Source organism: Bos grunniens, chromosome X (assembly GCF_055505025.1).
Source record: "Bos grunniens cultivar Pamir isolate PY7600 chromosome X, Bosgru_T2T1.0, whole genome shotgun sequence".
NCBI lineage: Eukaryota > Metazoa > Chordata > Mammalia > Artiodactyla > Bovidae > Bos > Bos grunniens.
In genome coordinates this window covers 53,747,449-53,767,101 of record NC_141194.1, presented here as the reverse complement: position 1 = coordinate 53,767,101, position 19,653 = coordinate 53,747,449, and the positions used below count along the sequence as shown (strand labels likewise).

Genomic DNA, 19,653 nt, shown 5'->3' with positions numbered 1-19,653 from the left:
TTGTTACTTTGAGAATGTTGTTTGGCCTCTCTGAGCCTCTTTTTTTTTCATATGTAGAACAGGAGTTCTATCAGTTAATTTAGAGAAATGATGAGAAGATTAGAGATTGTGCACATAAAATTCCCAGAACGTAATTGGCATTTAATCATGGTAGCTTTGATCATCCCTAGCCCAGAGTTAAGGCTCCCAAGCACATGAAAACAGAAAGCCAATTTCCTACTGTGTACTTCTATTCCCTTGCTTCTTCGAACCAGCCCTCAAAAAATAAAAGCACACCAGCTATCCCTTTGATTTTTCAAGCACCTATGAGGTCACCCAAAGCATTCCTGCCTGCCCTTTGAACTTTTAATTCATTCTCAAATGATTTACTGGCTGCCTGGCCTCCAAATAACCATGCTAGAAGTCATGTCCTTCCTCTCTGAGGCCCTGTCCTTTTGATAACAACAGTGGCCCTGATGGGGTTACCATTCCCACACTCTAGGAGCACGCTCCCAAGACAAAACTGTCAACTTTGGAAGAACCTTAATGGGAACAGCAGTGAGGAGCATGCTAACATTCTGTTTCTCCCACCAATGCCTGCAAAGACTGAATTACCTCCTCTAAGACTTTCTCAGATTCTTGTACTCCTTGCAAACTTACTATGTGATCCTGATAAGGACAAACATTTCCCTGGGGGGGGTCCCTTTGGAGGCCTGTTCCTAAACTTTGCTCCAGAGACCAAACTCTCCAACTATAGTCTGGGCAGGACCAAATTAAGAGAAGGCCCCACAGTGTATTTTAAACTGTCACAGTAGTGCCAGTGTGAGCTTCAATGTGTTTCCTTTAGTGCCTTAACATAACCTAATTGGCTTCCACAGAAACAGCTGCCAATTAGATGAGACCCCCATTAGGAAGGAGGATGGAGAAGGTTCCTTTTGGCTCTTTTCAGCATTCTCAGCTTTGAATAAAACAGTGAGAAAAGGCACTGGGTATAAATACCAGACGGTGACTCATATCCAAGGCTAGTCAGACAGAACGCGTTAGGGCTTGCTTAAGCAAAAGTGAAAATACACACACACACAAACACACACAGAGTAGGTTCACATAAAGCTATCTCCTTTCAGTTGAAGCAATGAAACACTTGAGTCAGGCCAAAGACTCACAGTCGACCCTCCCTGAACACATAGCAACAAGAGGGGTGGCTGCTGTTTTAAGAGTCTCACAGCAACGTTTCCCAACAGCAAGGGAATGCTGTAATCATCAGCCAGCAGGCCGCTCCCACAGGCGAGCCTCAGGAACACAGTTCACGCACACGAGCTGCAGTGGCAAGAAACCCAACCGTAGCAAACCCAACTGCAGGCAGGTCTTGGACAAGCAGTTAGATGGCCCTAGCCTCCACGGCTGCCCTCTCCCTTCTCATCCAGGGTTGTGTCTGGGATTCCTCTCCATGTTCACATGTACCACTATTTCCTTCTATTTGTTCCCTCTGTCCTGAGTTCATGTGTGTGTTTGTGTGATCCAAGGCTCACCCCAGTTACTAGGTGTCACAGAGAGACTGGAAAACTCAGCTAGTATATCCAGCTCTTCAAGTCATTTCCTCTTTCTCATTTGGAATGAGGAGAAGAAAGGGGGACATAACCTGTTATTTAGTACAAAAGTTTTACTTGACTCTTTCAGCAAACATTATGGAGAGTCTACTCTGCTCTGTGCTGAGAACAGTAAAGATACAGGGGACATAGCCATTGTCCTCTAGAAGATTTGGGTCTAGCAAACTGGACACAGGGCAGTCAAAGATTTCTACTAGAAAATCAGAGGTCCAGGATTTCAAAAAGGGAGAGACTTTCCTCACCAAAAGCAGACTGAAATGATGCCCTTGAGTAGGGCTTGAAGGTTAGGCCCGAAAGGAAGTGGAGGGGAGTAGGTCTTCTGAGTGGCCAGTAAGTCACTCAAGGAACATCAGGATGAGAAATTTGGAGGCCAGAACTTCCTGGCTGTGTTGGGGGTGGGGTTTGGAAAGGAAATCACTCTGCCTGAAAATCTGTGTCCTGGAAGGAGTGCTAGAAAGTAAAACTTGAGCCCAGTGGACAATAGTCCCTACATCAGGCTAAAGTAGTTTGGGCTCTATTTTGGAGGTAATAGGGAAACAGTAAATAATTTTAAGTGGGAGGGGGTGATCAAAGGGAGGGAAACCATTGAGGAGGCAACTACAATAGTGTAGTTGTTCCAGAAGGAAGCTTCTTCCTGCCTATCCCAGTTCTTACAAAATCCTCCTTCAAAGTTGCCCTCTCTGACTGAGCTCACTATTTTAGAGCTCATTATTATGCATCTCTTTTAAGTTGGGTGAAATATCAATGACATTTCTTATTCTGAATGAGATTCCTAATGTTGTACTGAGGTTGGGTCAGGGACTTTAAAAAAAAAAAAAAAAGCAGAAGCTTCATCCCAAACTCCTAGTTTAGAAGAAAAGAACAATGATACATCATTTCCATCTCTGTAATAGCATTGGTTGGCTTGACCCCTCATCTCTTCTAAGATTCCAATAGAGTTGCTGCATGGGGAAAGAGGGAGATAGGAGATAGGGAGAAAGGGAGCGGGGAGATGGGGAGAGAGAGAGAGGGAGGGGAGAGAGAGAGAGGGAGAGAGAGATATGCCAGCACAAGGCAAAACCTGATCGTCAAGTGCTTTTCTGCGGCCTGTTCCAGATCGCTGTCACATACAGGCTTAGACTAGAGCTCAGCCCTGAATTAGAGCTCTAACCTAGAAGATGGGATGGGATGTGGAAGGGCCCCACCTGGGTCTTAGCAGTGGGAACTAACTCTCCCTGATCCTTAATTCTTTTGGCTTTTATTAGTGGCTGGAAGGGGAGAAAGATGAAACCTGAACCCTAATGCAGCTGAGAAGGGCTAAGAGCCAAAGCCTTCTTTAAGCAGATACAGTATGTGCAGGGCCTGGGCAGGTTTCAGAACACTGTGCATTTCTCCAGCCAAAGGCACGGGAAAACATGAAAATTACATATTTAACCCTTTACATCCAGAGAGGGAGAATATCATCCTCCCACCAGACCTCATACAGCAGAGAGAAACTGGCAAGCTGGCTCTTGTAAAAGCCAGAGCACTTGGGTAGTCACAAAAATACCCCCAGCAGTTAGATATTCCAATCAGTTTCAAATATAAATTACAAGCTATTTCACCCGGCCAGAGAGAAGAGTTAGGTAAAGGAACCCATGTGCCCATTAGATTTTTACCATGAAATGAGTTTTGTCTACGAGGGAGGAAAGGAGAGTGAAGAGACCAAGTTCCATGGCACAAGCATCTTTACAACATTCTGAATTTCAGTTTTTCATCACACAGAAAAGCAAAAAAAAAAAAAAAATTACAGTTATAGAAAGCAAATCTAAGAAGAATGGAGGTAGGCAAGGGACTGGCACACCCACCTGTACACAAAGTTAACTTTTCCTGAGAATTTTCTGTAAGGATACAGGGCATCGGGTTAGATAATCATTCCAAATATGCAAAAGTCTCTTAATACAGTGATGTTTTCTAGCCAGATTTGCAGCAATGAATTTGTGAAATAAATCCCTATCTCCTTTTTATTTTAATGTAAAACTCAGGATGAAAGTACAGTGAAGACACCACTGAAAACAAATCATACTTGCAAGTTTAATAATGTTTTTTCAAAGATCCCTTGCTACTGCAGAAATATGAACAATGATATTCACAGATTAATAATACTCCACTATGTAGACAGCATAAAACTACTGACACCAAAAATGCAATCCAGACTTGAAACTCCAGTGGAGTTTGCCTTATCAAGCCCACACATTTTACTTTTCATATACAGAAAACAATCCTTAAACAAGTTGGCAAGACAACTGATGTTTTTTAACAGCCTCAAACCTTTTAACATTTCCAAATTCCTGTCTGAATTTTCATATTTTGAGTTTCTTCTCTTTTTTATTTGTTCGATTGTTGGACTTCCCCATCACTTGAAAACACTCGGTTAGGCAGAAAGAACTGCAGCCAGTAATACCTCAGGTGACTAGGCAGCCTGCAGATTGGAGATAGCAAGACCAAACTATGACCAGAAAAGCCCATTAAATAACAATGCTGGCCTGTTCCGATGTCTGCTGGGGCATGAGATTGTCTGGCAATTCACTGATTTCCACAACAATCAGCAGATTAGTAAATCATCTGTGTTAATCATTATGTTCCTGAAACAATAATTTGTTGTTTTAACTGACCAGTGGCCTTAAATAAACTTTTATTTTTCCTGAACTGCCTATGGAACACCTTACCTCGATAATCCTAAGGTCTCAGAAGATCCAAAACTGAACTAAACCCAGTTAGCCCTCCCAACCTCCATCACCACCAAGAGCCTTTTAGATTAGAAATATTGGATTCATCTCAACTCCTGCCTCTCCCTCATTTCTTCAGATTCCAATGTTATATATTACCACTACCTCTGGCAACTTGCTAATGTATTAACAACAGTCAACATGTTGCCAAGATGACTGATCCTTTAAACTGCCCCCTCCAGTTGTTCAGTGTAGGTCTTTCCTCGTGGAAGCACATATACGGCTGTGGTACTGTGTTAGGTGCTTTATTTTTAACACATTAACAGTAGTCTTCCAAAAAAAAACAACAAAATGGGTATGTACTTCCAACCTGAGTCCACCCCACAGCCTGATGTTCTGGGTGCTTCAGAATAACTGACTCAAATCCATTCACCTTTATATCTCATTACTCGATAACAATCAAGCATATCTCCACTGATACACTTATCCAGGCACACAAGCAGTAAGACAGTGTGCAAGTTATTTAACCTCTCTGTGCCTCAATTTCCTCATCTGTAAAAACGGGGTTGATAAAGGAGCTAATATGTATTAAGATAGAAAACCAGTGCCTGGCTCAAGATATGTACTATGAAAATATTAATAGAAAACAAATAAAAGTGGCATTTATGGGGCTCTGTGCTGGTTTCACAGGCCATAGGAAGAATAGCTCAGCTCCTACAACAGGCACTCGATAAATTTAATGCATGAATTCAGTTCAGTTCAGTCACTCAGTCGTGTCTGACTCTTTGCGACCCCATGAATCGCAGCACACCAGGCCTCCCTGTCCATCACCAACTCCCGGAGTTCACTCAAACTCATGTCCATCAAGTCAGTGATGCCATCCAGCCATCTCATCCTCTGTCGTCCCCTTCTCCTCCTGCCCCCAATCCCTCCCAGCATCAGGGTCTTTTCAAATGAGTCAACTCTTCGCATGAGGTGGCCAAAGTACTGGAGTTTCAGCTTCAGCATCAGTCCCTCCAAGAGACTGATCTTCTTCAGGATGGACTGGTTGGACCTCCTTGAAGTCCAAGGGACTTTAGTCTTCTCCAACACCACAGTTCAAAAGCATCAATTCTTCGGTGCTCAGCTTTCTTCATAGTCCAGCTCTCACATCCATACATGACCACTGGGAAAACCATAGCCTTGACTAGATGGACCTTTGTTGGCAAAGTAATATCTCTGCTTTTGAATATGCTATCTAGGTTGGTCATAACTTTCCTTCCAAGGAGCAAGCGTCTTTTAATTTCATGGCTGCAGTCACCATCTGCAGTGATTTTGGAGCCCCCAAAAATAAAGTCTGACACTGTTTCCACTGTTTCCCCATCCATCTCCAATGAAGTGATGGGACCAGACGCCATGATCTTAGTTTTCTGAATGTTGAGCTTCAAGCCAACTTTTTCACTCTCCTCTTTCACTTTCATCAACACCTTTTTAGTTCCTCTTCACTTTCTGCCATAAGGGTGGTGTCATCTGCATATCTGAGGTTATTGATATTTTTCCCGGCAATCTTGATTCCAGCTTGTGCTTCTTCCAGCCCAGTGTTTCTCATGATGTACTCTGCATATAAGTTAAATAAGCAGGGTGACAATATACAGCCTTGATGTACTCCTTTTCCTATTTGGAACCAGTCTGTTGTTCCATGTCCAGTTCTAACTGTTGCTTCCTGTTCTGCATATAGGTTTCTCAAGAGGCAGGTTAGGTGGTCTGGTATTCCCATCTCTTTCAGAATTTTCCACAGTTTATTGTGATCCACACAGTCAAAGGCTTTGGCATAGTCAATAAAGCAGATATAGCTGTTTTTCTGGAACTTTCTTGCTTTTTCGATGATCCAGCAGATGTTGGCAATTTGATGCCTGGTTCCTCTACCTTTTCTAAAACCAGTTTGAACATCTGGAAGTTCACAGTTCACATATTGCTGAAGCCTGGCTTGGAGAACTTTGAGCATTACTTTACTAGCATGGGAAATGAGTGCAATTGTGTGTTAGTTTGAGCATTCTTTGGCATTGCCTTTCTTTGGGATTGGAATGAAAACTGACCTTTTCCAGTCCTATGGCCACTGCTGAGTTTTCCAAATTTGCTGGCATATTTAGTGCAACACTTTCACAGCATCATCTTTCAGGATTTGAAACAGCTCAACTGGAATTCCATCACCTCCACTAGCTTTGTTCATAGTGATGCTTTAACAAGTGAATAAATGAACAAACCACACATACCCAGATCTTGAGGAGCTCATACTGTTAGTTCACTGTAGGGTGAACCAACCAGCCTGTCACTTGTCTGTGTCCTTAGAACATGCAGCACTTGTACTAACTAGAATGAATGCCTTTCTTCCTCCCCAGCCTACCTAAATCCTATATAGCCCTCAAGACCTAGCTTCAATTCTTCCTTTTTCCACAAAGCTTCCAACCACATCAGCCTACAATGAAATCTCTTCTCACTGAACAAATGTTGCTCTTACCTACAGACATAGAGAACAGACTTGTGGTTGCCAAGGAGGAGGTGGGTGGGGAACAGATGCAAGCTATTATATACAGAATGGATAAACAACAAGCTTCTACTGTATAGCACAGGGAACTATAATCAATATCCTGTGATAAACCATAATGGAAAAGAATATGAAAAGAATGTATGTATACATACAACTGAATCACTTTGCTGTACAGTAGAAATTAACACATCGTAAATCAACTATACTTCAATAAAGTTTTTGAAAATGTTGCTCTTAGAACCTAGCCCATGGTTTCAGCACTTAAAGTAAGGTTTTTGTTCCCTAGGCTTGCAGTAATGTTCCTCTTCAACAAAACAGTCATTTCTATGGAACAGGTCTTCCATGGTGACTCTCTCTTGTATTCTCTAGCACTTTACAAAGTACTCAACAAATATGTGTTGACTGGCGGACTGATTGATTGATTGGAGGCTTAATTGAGAGCTCTTAGGTAGGAGCCAAACAAGGCTTAGCATCACCTTTCAAACTGCTGTCTCTTCAAACATTAGCCAGAAATCATGTCTGGTATTCCAATGTCTGCCAGCAGCAAACATTGCATTAAAGATGTCCTGCCATTTCATACAACTTCCAAAGATTTGGTAACTTCATACACTTCATTGTTTAAGTTCAGAATTCCCCTAAGAAAATTTCTGTTTAATAAGGGACATCTGTGGAATGCTTTTCCTTTCTTCTTAAATCGCATACACATCTAGTATTTATATGAGGTAAAGGATAAACTCAAAAAAAAAAAAAAAAAAAGGATAAACTCAATCTCCCTCCCTACTGGAAAAAAGTGTGAATTTTATTATTTTGTTTTGCAGGTGAGGAAATGGAGACACAGAAAGGAAAATGACATGCCCATTGATGCACAAATATTGAATGGCAAATCGAAGACTGAACTTAGGGTCTTCTGAATCCAAGCTTATACTTCTTACCCTGATTTGAGATTTAGAACAAAATAAAACAATACCTTTCCTTTGACCCTGACCCCTGAGGGGCATATATCGGTAACATTACCAGTTTTTGCAGCAGATTACATTTCTTTAATTTTTCTTTCTCTCTTTTCCCAGCTTCCCCCATCATACTCTTACCTAGTTCTTCTTCTCTTTCTTTTACTTATGAAAATAGCTTGCGATGTGGAGTCAGACAGAAGTCAATTTGAAGGTCAGTTTATCCATGTGGAGTCTATCACTTATGGGGAGATCAATATCTACCTCAAAGAGTTATTGTAAAATTAGATAAGAATATACGTAAAACTCCTAAAAGTACCAGTATTTCCCACACAGCAGGTCCACTACGTCTCCTATCCTATCATACTAGGCCTGGATTGCCCATTTTGTTTCAAGAGGTTGCTGAGACACAACCAAATAGCATTCCCTCCATCCAGTGAGGCACAAGCACACAAGTAGTGCATCCAGATTCTTGCCTGGTCCACTTTCTGCCTGTTGCCTTGCTACTCCCTGATTACAATTTCTAATTAACACAGAGCTCCAAACTCTCAGTCAAGTCCTTCAAAGAACATGCGAGTCAAGACCTCATAGTTACCTCCGAGGCTCCAAAATGTCATCAGTCACCCTCTCAGTCAGATAAGATGACATCAAAAACAGCCTACCTACAGAAGTTTGTAGAGGAGCTTTCACTTATATTAAACACACACACATACACACATAAATGGAAAGCAACAAGGCAGCCCAACAAAGACAAGGCTTTAGCTTGTCATCCTCTCATAAGCAAAGATGGGGCAGAAGCCATGAGACTCTAACACCTTTCCAGAATAACTAGTTGAACCAGCTTTCCTCCCAGCTTTACCTCATCTTACCCCCAACGTCCTCCCCCCAAAGAAAAATTAATTTCTGATGGACCATGAAAGGCAGTATAGGAGAACCACTCAAAACTTCCCTGCCAGGGACTCAGGAAGAGAGAAGACCATACAGCTGGGAATCTGCTAAGTGGCATTAGAGTGGAAGCCAGAAGACACCACAAAGAGTCTGTCCATCACTGGGCTTAACCGTTGATCCTGTCAAATTAGTCCCACCTCCTGCATTCCTCACAGATGTAACATTAAAAGACTTGAGTGAAAGTTAACAGACCATGAGACATGTCGTCCCTGAGAACATACCAGGAAACAGCCATTTGTGGAAAGATAGGAAGTAGGAGTGTAGAGGAAAGCAAAGCCCTGGATGAACTGCCTAATGTCAGTCAGCCTTAACACCTCCACAGCCTAAACTCTGAGAGAAGATCCTGGAGCCCATAGCATCCCTTCAATAAGGCAGAAGCTTGCCCCACAGAGAGGCTGAGAAGAAACAGGAGAGTACAGAGAGGTGAAGTAACATGCCAAGATTACTCAGTGAGTTGATAAGAGAGTATCAGGAATGGAACAGAGGTCTGGTCCTCCACTGAAACAGGATAGAGACACAGCGTGAGAAAAGTTCCCCCTGACCCAGCTACCAATTTGCTGAGTGTTGTCAAACTTTATCAGCCTTAATGCTGAACTTCTCTCCCCTCCCCCCACACACACCAGATGCATGGCTGAGCCAAGAGGGACAGAGCTGGTACAGCAGACTAGAAGGGCCCACTGTGACCAAAAAAGAAAAAAAAAAAAAAAAAAAAAACAAGCTGGGTTTTGGACAGTGAGCAGGGAAGCCAATGAATGAACAAAGAAGCAGTGGCACTTGAGTGAGACAGTCCCACATGTAGGCCTCAAGCAACTTGGTGCTGGAGGTGGGGACTGCAAACCAAAGGCCGGACATGAAAGAAGGGTAGCCTAGATGCATGGAAAATGTGTCTCTGTTGCTACCAAGCAGTGTTCGTTCTGTGGCATGGCACAGTCATGGACTTTCACTGAAAGAGGAGGGAGTAGAGATGAAGTCAAAGTGGGGCTTGCGGGGGTGGGGGCAGTTAGTCTCTGAGAAACCAAGTCATCTTGATCTTTGCAATTTTGGTGCCCAGCCAGGATGGCTATGTGCCCAAGCAAACATGCCAGTGTGATGTGAGGAAGAACAAATCATCCCTTGGAAAACTAATGCCTAAGACAATCTTTCCATTTGGCCTGTTTATACTAGATGGGGTGAAGGGGTGTGAAGAGACAAACATCTATCCCATTCCCAGTTCTTACAGCACACTCTTTAGCAGGGAAATATAATACCTCAACTTTTTCATTAATGACTTATTTGAAGTCTGTCTAAAGCAGGTATTTCAGGGAAGCATCAGGAAACAAAGAACTGCCCCCACAGAAACAGTGAAAGTGATCTAGGTACCCACATAACTAATAAAAAAGGGTCACTTGCTGATTACAAGATAACTCAGGTAAACCTGTGAAGTTCAGTTTCAGAGAGATTTAACAATGCAAACACTGCATGTACACACAAATCCTGGCCCCAGCACGAAGGCTATGAGCACCTGGGCAGTGAGAGTAGTAGAAACCCCAAACCCACTTAGATCTGTGTGACAGAAATACCTAGAGCACTTGTTACCCCTGACTTCCACATTGTTTTTCAAGATTACCTTTGTAAATAAGCAAGCTTATTTGAAATTCTGAATGCAGTTCCCTGTAGACAGACTAAAATTGTAAATAAGCAAGCTTATTTGGAGATTTGAATGCAGTTCCCTGTAGATAGAATATTATAAAATGGTGGTTAGGTTCTGTGATTTCATCAAGGATATACTCTGGACCAAAGAGCCCTCTCCAGAAATGTTCTGAACGTGGCAACTATCAATAACTGTGTTAGAGGGACATGTTTCCTAGACTTTAACTCTCTTCTCCAAGCCTCTCATCCTTCAGTGATAATGAGGATTAAGCTCCATTTCAATACACTCCCCCATCAGGAGTTTAGTACCAAGAAAAGACATTTGCTCAACTCAGGTGACAATCTGGTAGATGTGAGGACATGGAGAAGGGGCGGCAACGAGACTGTGGATGCAAGACCTTCAGCAGGAGTGACTCCCCTGGGTATTCCAGGTACAGCCAGAAGACCTCAGAACAGAGGAATAGCAGCAACAATAGCAGATTTGCAACCAGTGCCAATGACAATGTGCACAGAAATAAAAACCTAACAGGGTTAGAGACTGCCGTGTCTAAATTCCTACCCAGGGTTTCTGTAAATTGGAGGCTTCTTGTATGTCACGTACGGTCAGCATCTTCAATCTCAAACACACCTATTTGTTCCACAAGGGGAAAATTAAGTTCATAGAGTTTATTCCTACAAATTCAAAGCCAGCAACTGGTTAAAGATCAAACAATCTGATGTTCTGGAGGTCTGATTTTTGACCAAATACCACTTCCTTCTTCTATTATACAAATTCCTTGGCTGTAACTCTTTGTAGAAACATATATGCTCCTGGAAGTCAGGGCTTATGCCTTCTCTATCATGTCCCTTAGAACACTTTTTCTAAGGCTGACCTGGGCTAGGGACAGGGCTAGGGACAATTCTAAATACACAGTGAGAGATGTGCCCCTCCCAAATCTCTTACGTAGTTGTCCCCATGTAGGTGCCTATGTAGAGGCCTTGGACAGGTGTCGCTTAGCAGCAGCATAGATACTTCCACTAGAACACTTTGCTTGATACAGAGTCTTCATATGGCATGGATGCCAGAAAGAACCAAAGTAGTCTTCAGTTGTTTTAAAGAATGGTCCTACTCAACTTCAGTCAGACGCTCCTCACTTACTGCATTCAGCTGTGGGCTCCCTAACTCAAGAGGAATATGGCCAGGCTGGAGTGTATCCAGAGTGGGAGCAGGAGGCTGGATCTCAGATCCCATAGAGAACAGCTAAAAGAGCTAAGGCTCTTTAGCCTAGAAAACTGAGACAAAGGGACATAGTCTTTGTCTTCAGACCTCCCAAAGGTTGTCCTAAGTCAGATAACTTGCTCTTTGTGGTCTCAGAAGGCAAAACTAGAACCCACAGAGAGTAGGCAGATGGAGAATGATTGCAGCCTGACATGAGAAAAAGCTGTCTACAGTCAAAACCTTTTTTTTTTTTTTTTTTTTTTTAAACACTGAATAGGACTGGCTAAGAAGGAAATGAGCTCCCCCATGACCAGAGGAGAACAAGCTCAGGGATACTGCATAGGAGACTCATGGATCAACTGAGACCAGGTGACTTCCACAAAACCCGCCTCACTTTGAGAATCTGTGATTCCAGCCACCTCAAAGAACAGTATTCAGTTAGTAGGCCTCAGTTTAGTCTGCCCTTTGGTGGGGGTGCAGGAGAGTGTGTGGCTAGTGAGGGTAGCCCTTGACTTAATCTCTGCTGTTCTTCATTAACTTTTCTTAGACAGGTCAGCATCTTTTTGCCCTCTCGTTCTGAAGGAGCCTAACTATAAAAACTGTGATGTTCCCTCTAGATAATCATTCCATAAACACCAACCTCAAATCTGAGTTTCTCTTTTCTCTTAAAAACAAGTCCTAGGAGGAGATAGGAGAGAGCATGAGGCAAAATCATTTGAATTCTGTTTAAAGGCAATGTTCAAGTGTCTTCCAGCTGGAGCTGAATTTTCTCTGTCTGAGGTTTTAGAGAAGGAAAAGCCTCTAACAGGCTTGGCCTTTTTTTCACTTCAGGGAGCACACGTGTGGATCACAATAGGTTACCAGTTGTATTATAACAGCCCAGCAGGCCCCAAAGCAGTGTGTAGCCAAAGCTCAGCCAAAGGTTAGCAGACATATCACCCACTTTCTTTGCTTTACTACTTTTCACCAACCTGATTTGTTTTCCTTTGGATGGATTCCTACCCCATGTACCCAAAAGCCTACTTTCTGAGAGAGAGGAGCAGTTGGGGAGCTGAGGCAGTAGACATCTTTGTTGATTCTAGAAGCAGAGATGAGGAAGGGATTCATCTAAGTAACCAGGGTGTACTAAGCTCACAAAGAAGCAGACCTCATGAAGGTCCCTTTGTGAATGCCAAGTCCTGGTCTGGGGGTGGTCCTGGCCTGCAACGTAACTAAGAAGGTTTCACAGAACTATCACTTCTCACATAACACTACCTGTGCACCCAACAAGAACTCAAAGTTGCAGCCAAATCGCAGCCAGGCCTCAATCTGACTTGATCCGCATCCTCTTGAAATCTCAGCTGCCACTTTGTGTGCTTCAGTGGGGATGAAGGAGAGACTAAAAACTTAAAGAGCATGCCCTGCCCTCTTCCTAGGCTAAGGATGCCACACAGTATTAAGGTTTGCCCAATTTATTCTCACCTCATCTGTGCTAATAAAGATGGCGCAGGTATGGCTATCCCCATGTTGCATATAGAAATCTTGGGTCCAAAGAGGATAAAATAATACATCAGTGCACACTAAGCGGAGGAGGTGAAACTTCTTTTTCCTCCAGGCTACTGCCCCACCTGACCCTACTTTGTTTCAGAACAGTAAGTAACTAGTGGCCACTTCCATTACTGTGCCAGATAGAGACTGTCACAAAAATGGACCAGGAAGATGGCAAATACATAGGATGAGTCTGTTTCTGCCATGTCTTGTCCTCCTCCCCAATTCTCCTCCTCCTCCTTTTCCTACATCCCCCACTGGTCTCCACCCTCAGCCAACCTCAGGGCACATTTCCAAGAACTCAAAATGAGTATAGGAATCTTACAATACAGCTTAGTAACTCTCTCTCTCTCTTTCACATACACACACCACAGGAGGATACAGTTTGAATCTCTGAGACCTCTGAGAAGCCCTATTTGATGCATAATCACTGGCACCAGAACCTTGAAAAGGTCACCCATCCCCCAAAGTGGACCTTTCCAGCACATGGAGCCTAATTCATGGATGACTGTCTACACTGTAGAGGGGGCAAAGGGAGAGCCCTAGGTAGCAAACAGCCCAAATAGTCAAATCTGATTAGAAGAGAATCTCCACTTCTTTCAGACAGGCTCCCTGGGTCAATAAGGTATAAGATGCTAACCAAAGGCATGGGCCCAATTCTCTAGTGGGTCATGTTTCTTTAGAAACACCACAATGTATGAGGAAATCACAAACCATTCCTTAATGTCCAGGATAATCAATAATAATAGTTGTTAGGGGGAGGGGTTGCTGTTTGTCTTTTTTTAAACATTTCTTCTTTGTCACTTAACTGTTAAAAGAAGTGAAGAGAAGTTAAGACTATATCAGTCTCCACAACTTTGACAGGTGATTCCCTCCTTCAGGGATATCACTGGAGCATATAGAAATTGATGACTTCCTCAACTTGATCATTTCCTGATCCAAATGTTCCCCCATAACAATTATGAAATATACTTTCACACTCTATGCACTCTTTTCCCACTTATCACATTTCCTCAAACTCCTCCACTCCCAAGATGTCTCCACCTGTTCCACAAGCTATCTCCAAGCATATATGCCACACCAGATCTAAATTTCTTTTGGGTTTTTTCCCATGACACCAAAGGAAGTTCTCCAATATTTCTCACCATGGTTCTGGTACCTTACCTCTGTATCTGCCTGACCTGAGATCATCATAAGTGGATTGGAGTGACCAAAACAGTCCTCTCCTATTTCCCGAGCCTAGACTCCACCAGGGAGTGTCTGCATCCCAGTCCTCACCTACTATGGAACCACAGGCTGGCATGCAAAGGGTCAATGGGGTGGGAGGCTGCCAAGACTGAATACACTCCTCAGTGGTATTGCCCCATGTCTCTTCACAAACTGCAGTACCACCAGAAAAATCAAGAAACTCTCCAAGTAGAGGGTGTGGAGAAAAGGGAACCCTTGTACCCTGTTGGTGAGAATGTAAATCTGTGTAGCCACTATGGAAAATAGCATAGAGGATCCTTTAAAAACTAAAAATAGAACTACCATATAACCCAGCAATTTCAATCCTGGGTATACAGCTGGAAAAAACAAAAATTAATTCGAAAAGATACACACACACCAGTGTTCATAGCACCACTATTTACAATAGCCAAATATGGAAGCAACCCAAGTTTCCATCAACAGGTAAATGGATAAAGATGTGGGGTGTGTGTGTGTGTGTGTGTGTGCGCGCGCGCGCGCGCATGCAATACTATTCAGCCATAAAAAAGAATGATATATTGCCATTTGCAGCTACATGCATGGACCTAGAGACTATTATGCTTAGTGAAATAGTCAAAAGCAAATACTATATATCATATATATGTGGAATCTAAAAAATAATACAAATGAATCTATATACAAAACAGAAACAAACTGACAGACACAGAGAACAAACTCATGGTTACCAAAGTGGATAGGGAGGTGGGGGCAAATTAGGAGTACGAGACTAACAGATACAAACTACTATACATAAAATAGATAAGCTACAAGGATGTACTATATAGCACAGGGAATTATGCTCATTATGTTGTAATAATCTATAATGGAATATAACCTAAAACAAAAGAATCACTATGCTGTATACCTGAAACTAACACAAAATTGTAAATCAACTATACTATACTATTGCAGAGTGTTCAGTCGTGTCTGACTCTTTGAGACCCCATGGACTGCAGCCTGCCAGGCTCCTCTGACCATGGGATTTCTCAGGCAAGAATACTGCAGTGGGTTGCCATTTCTTACTCTAGGGAATCTTCCTGACCCAAGGATCAAACCCACGTCTGTTGTGTCTCCTGCATTGCAGGAGGATTCTTTACCACTAGCACCACCTGTGAAGCCCCAAATCAACTGTACTTCAATGAAAAATAAAAATTTTTAACAAAGAAATTCTCCAAGTAGTAGAACATATGATAGATTTGGAGCCTACCACTGACTCACCATATGACATACCTATGCATGCCAGTCAGTGCATCACAGCCTCAGTTTTTCCATCAGTTTCTCCACAACCTTCCTTGACTGTCTCACCTGGTGGCTGTAGAAGGCTAATGAAAAAAAGAGATGTGGAAATACACTATAAAACAGTAACACTGCGTGCAAATAGAACAAAGTGTCATCTTCCTCAGTCAGAAACCCTTCTAGGATGAAAAGGGTCAAAGCTAGCACAGCAGAAAAGACTGGCTACTAGACTGTCACAGTCTTACTTAAAGACTTGAACCTCACAGTAGACATGGAGACATCTAAACCCAGGGAGGGCAAGTGAAGTACCCAGGATCCTGGTGCTAGTGAATGGCAGAGCAAGAATTAGAACCCAAGTTTTCAATCTGCCAATACAGTTCTCTTTCTATACCCTTCTATCCCATCCCCACCAACGTGTGCAGACTGAGTCTATTTCCAAGAAGAAAGCTGTATCGTTCTGAAGCATAAAGGGAGGAAAATTAAAAGGGGATTAATGAACTATGCCACATACTATCTAGGCAAGAAAAAAAAATACAGGTAACCACTGAACTTTACAAAACTGCCATGGCCCCTTTAAATATAGGGCTAACCAGGTTATATGGGCTTCCCTGGTGGCTCACACAGTAAATAATTTGCCTGTAATGCGATCCCTGGATTGTGAAGATCCCCTAGAGAAGAAAATAGCAAACCACTCCAGTATTCTTGCCTGGAGAATCCCATGGACAGAGGAGCCTGGCAGGCTACAGTCCGTAAGGTCACAGAGAATCAGACATGACTGAGTAACACACAACCAGGTTATATGGGCTTCCCAGGTGGCTCAGTGAAAAGAATCCACCTGCCAATGTAGGAGACATGGGTTTGATCCCTGGAGAAGGAAATGGCAACCCATTCCAGTATTCTTGCCTGGGAAATCTCATGGACAGAGGAGCCTGGGGGGCTACAGTCCATGGGGGTGCAAGAGTCAGACAAAACTTAGCCACTAAACAACAACAACAAACTAGGTTATATATATAGCTGGCTTTTACTGTAAGGATTCAAGCCATTTGGAATATATGGGAGAAATGATTTTACCCCCTGCATAACCAAATATGTGTAATAATGACCCTTCATATATAACAGGGGTCAAGCGTACCTTCAGCAGAAAGGGAATCAGTAAAAGGCACCCTGCCTCTCAACACACGAGTCACTTCCTCAACAGCTTGGCCAAGGAAAGCCTCATCTACCCTCAAATAATCCCCCAGGTAGACCACAAATTGTTGGCTGCCCTGTGCTTAGTAACACCCCCTGCCATGTTTGTGCTGGCTCACAAAACAACCCAGGGCACAGCAGCAACCACTCTCTGTGGTGCCTCTTAGGATGGGTGAGCCCTGGGCAGAGGTGGAGAATGACCTCTCCAAGGCAGGTTGTCTGGGCAGACTGGGAAGTCTGCAAGTAGTGTTAGGAAAGGGAGGAAAGAAAGGGAGGAACTGCCAGACCATGGAGGGCTACATAGACTGTTCTGACCTTGGTGGAATGGAGGGAGAGGAGGAGTTTGATTAGAAGAAAGTCCTGAAGGCCAGGATTCCCCTCCTCAAAGGGGTTGTTTGAGACTGTTCAAATTAAAAAAAAAAAAAAGGCTTATTACTCCCTCCAGAGAATACTGGAGTGGGGGGTGACATGCCAGTAGGTGACAAAGTCATCTTAGGCTGGTTAGAAATAAATGACTAGTATGAGGAAAAGGGGTGCCTTTATAGGCTGTTATAGGTGTTTGGAGAAGCTAAAGATTTCAGTTTTCCCTGACAGCTCCTCAAAGTTTTGCCTCAGCATACCTCAGGCAGCTCAAGGTGATAGGCACACCCCGTGACAACTCCCCAGGATTGCTAAGAGTGTGGCCTCAAGGCCTGAAGAACCCCCTACACTAATAAGTTAACCAGCAATTTGGTGCCTGGCAAAAGGGCACAGGTTTCTGCAGGGGTGTGGCGGGGGGCATTCGCCTCCCTCTCCTGAGATGTGACCTACGTTAAGAAGCTAAAACAATAAAGTGACATTTGTTACCCACAGAGAAACCACATCTTTCTGTCTCCAGCACAAATTCACGTTTTCCACCTCAACTGCAATTTGAGCGGGTTGGAAGGGGAAGGGCTTTTCAGAGAAACAAAAACAATCTTAAAACAAACAAAAAAATCAGAATAAAGTTCGTGAAGTTCACTCCCTTGGCCATCTGGTGCCTCAAGGTGAGTCGTCCTGCAAATCTCTCTTCCTAGTTACAGCCCCGGCGGCCCCCACCCACTACCCTCACCCCTACTCGGGGGTGGCTTGCTCAGGGGGGTTCTGGAAAGCTCGGGAGAGCACCTCTCCCCTGTCCTCAGCTGCAACTTGGCTTCCAGCAGACCACAGCCTCCTAAAACAAACAAACTCTGGCGGCAGCGGCGGCAGCTCCAACACAGCTGCGCTCCATGGCGCAAAAGTTTCCTCCACGCTCCTCAACGTGCAGGAAATCTCGCCGGCGCTGGGGCAGGACTCTGGTGGGAAGGAAAGGCCGAGCCCAAGCCGCAACGCCCCGCCGGCTGAATGGATGTGCGCGCGTCCGGCCGTGGGAAGTGAGGCTGACGAAAGCCACCGACGCCTCATCTCTGTTCCCACACCGGACCCTCGCCCAGTAATCTGCCCAGGCGGGATGGCCTGGCGGTCGATCCAGGAGCAGACACCGCAAAGAAAGCTGCCAAGCCGCCTTGCCTGTCCCTCCAGCCCCTCGCTGTGCCACAAGGGCGCGGGAACTTCCAAGGAGCAACTCCCAACAGCTACCACTTCCTCCAGCTCCAACGGAGGGAAGCAAGCCGCCAGACGTTGGGGAGCAGAAGCGGCCCCCGAGCCCTCTCGGGGGTGTCTGCGCGCGGGACTCTAGCCTCGGACCGGCCGCACTCTCATCCCGCGCTCCCGCCACCCCGAAGGAGTGTCTGCGCCGGGGCTGGTGGCCAGACCCCCAGTGCAGCTAATGCTCCATGGTGGGGGGAGACGGGGGGAGCGGGCTTTCATCCCCAACTCCGGCCAAGTTTCAAAGTTGGTCTGAGGGCCGCGTCCCGCGGCAGCCTGAACACCCGCTCGCCCATTCAAAGTTGGGCACTGCTCAGACAGAGCAGCCAGTTCTTACCTTAGACACCGTGAGCGGTTCGCAATGTTCCAGACCCCCCTTAAGGGTGAAGCCCCAGGGCGCCCCCCCTTGCAGCTGCACAGGGACGTACTGGAAGGACCCAGGCCGGTTCTCCATCCTCCGCTCGGCTCAGTCGCGGCGGGACTCCTTTTCTGCGGGGGCTACGTTGCCTCCGCCCCCAGCGGCTCCGCCACCATCGCCCTCCAGCGCTACGCCACCCCTCACCGCCCAGCTCCGCCTACTCTCCTGGCTGGAGACGCTCGGGCAGAGAGAGAGCGCAAGGAGGAAATGACACGGAGCTGGAGAGAGGGGGAGGGGGGAGGAGAAGGAGGAAAAAAGAAAAGAAAAGGAGAGGCGGAAGGATAGTGCGTAATGGACAAGAAAACGGAGCAATGGGGAGGGTCAGTCAGTGGGACCTCGCCTATAAGAGCGCTGGGGAGTGGGAGTGAGGCGAGGCTTCACATCAATTGTTACATTGTTTCATTCAAGCAGCTTCCCCCCCGCCCCCCCGCTTTGGTCCTCCTCCTTACTGCCTAGTTCCCCGCCCCTCCAGCCAGCCAAGGCCAGGGGAGGTGAAAGTCGTTAGTGTAGATGGCCCGCGTGGCTGAGTGGGCTGAAATGCTGGTTTCCCGATTAGCGCGTTCATATTTCTCTGACTGCCTTTTTCTTCTGAAGGCCCCGAGAACCGGGTCCTGGGAGGGTTACAAAGCTGCTAATTTGTGGATCTTGCCTAGAGGGATGGAAAGTCAAGCAAGCACGCCAGGGAACACAGTGGGGCTGTGTGAGTAGGCTGCTCTGTGTGTGCGAGCTAGGTGTGTGGGGTCATTATGAAACATTGCCCTGGAGCATAGTTTAAATAAAGAAGCACTTTGAGGATGCCCCCTGCCCAGGCTCAGCCGCACCCTGGCTCAGCGCTGGCGTTTATGGTTTATGGGTAGCACTGTGCTTGTGTATATTCCAGTCATCTGGAGTTTCTGGCACGGCCTTGCA

General features: G+C 44.9%; 1 protein-coding gene across 1 annotated transcript in view; it reads right to left on the bottom strand.

Annotated features, from left to right (window-relative positions):
- The window catches only part of SHROOM4 (shroom family member 4), a 268,987-nt gene extending 249,926 nt beyond the window's left edge, over positions 1-19,061 (bottom strand). Inside the window, 1 exon segment of the mRNA XM_086388761.1 lies at positions 18,664-19,061. Coding sequence (XP_086244887.1) covers positions 18,664-18,780 — 117 coding nt within the window. The 5' untranslated portion in view covers positions 18,781-19,061.
- Positions 19,062-19,653: the final 592 nt, after the last annotated feature.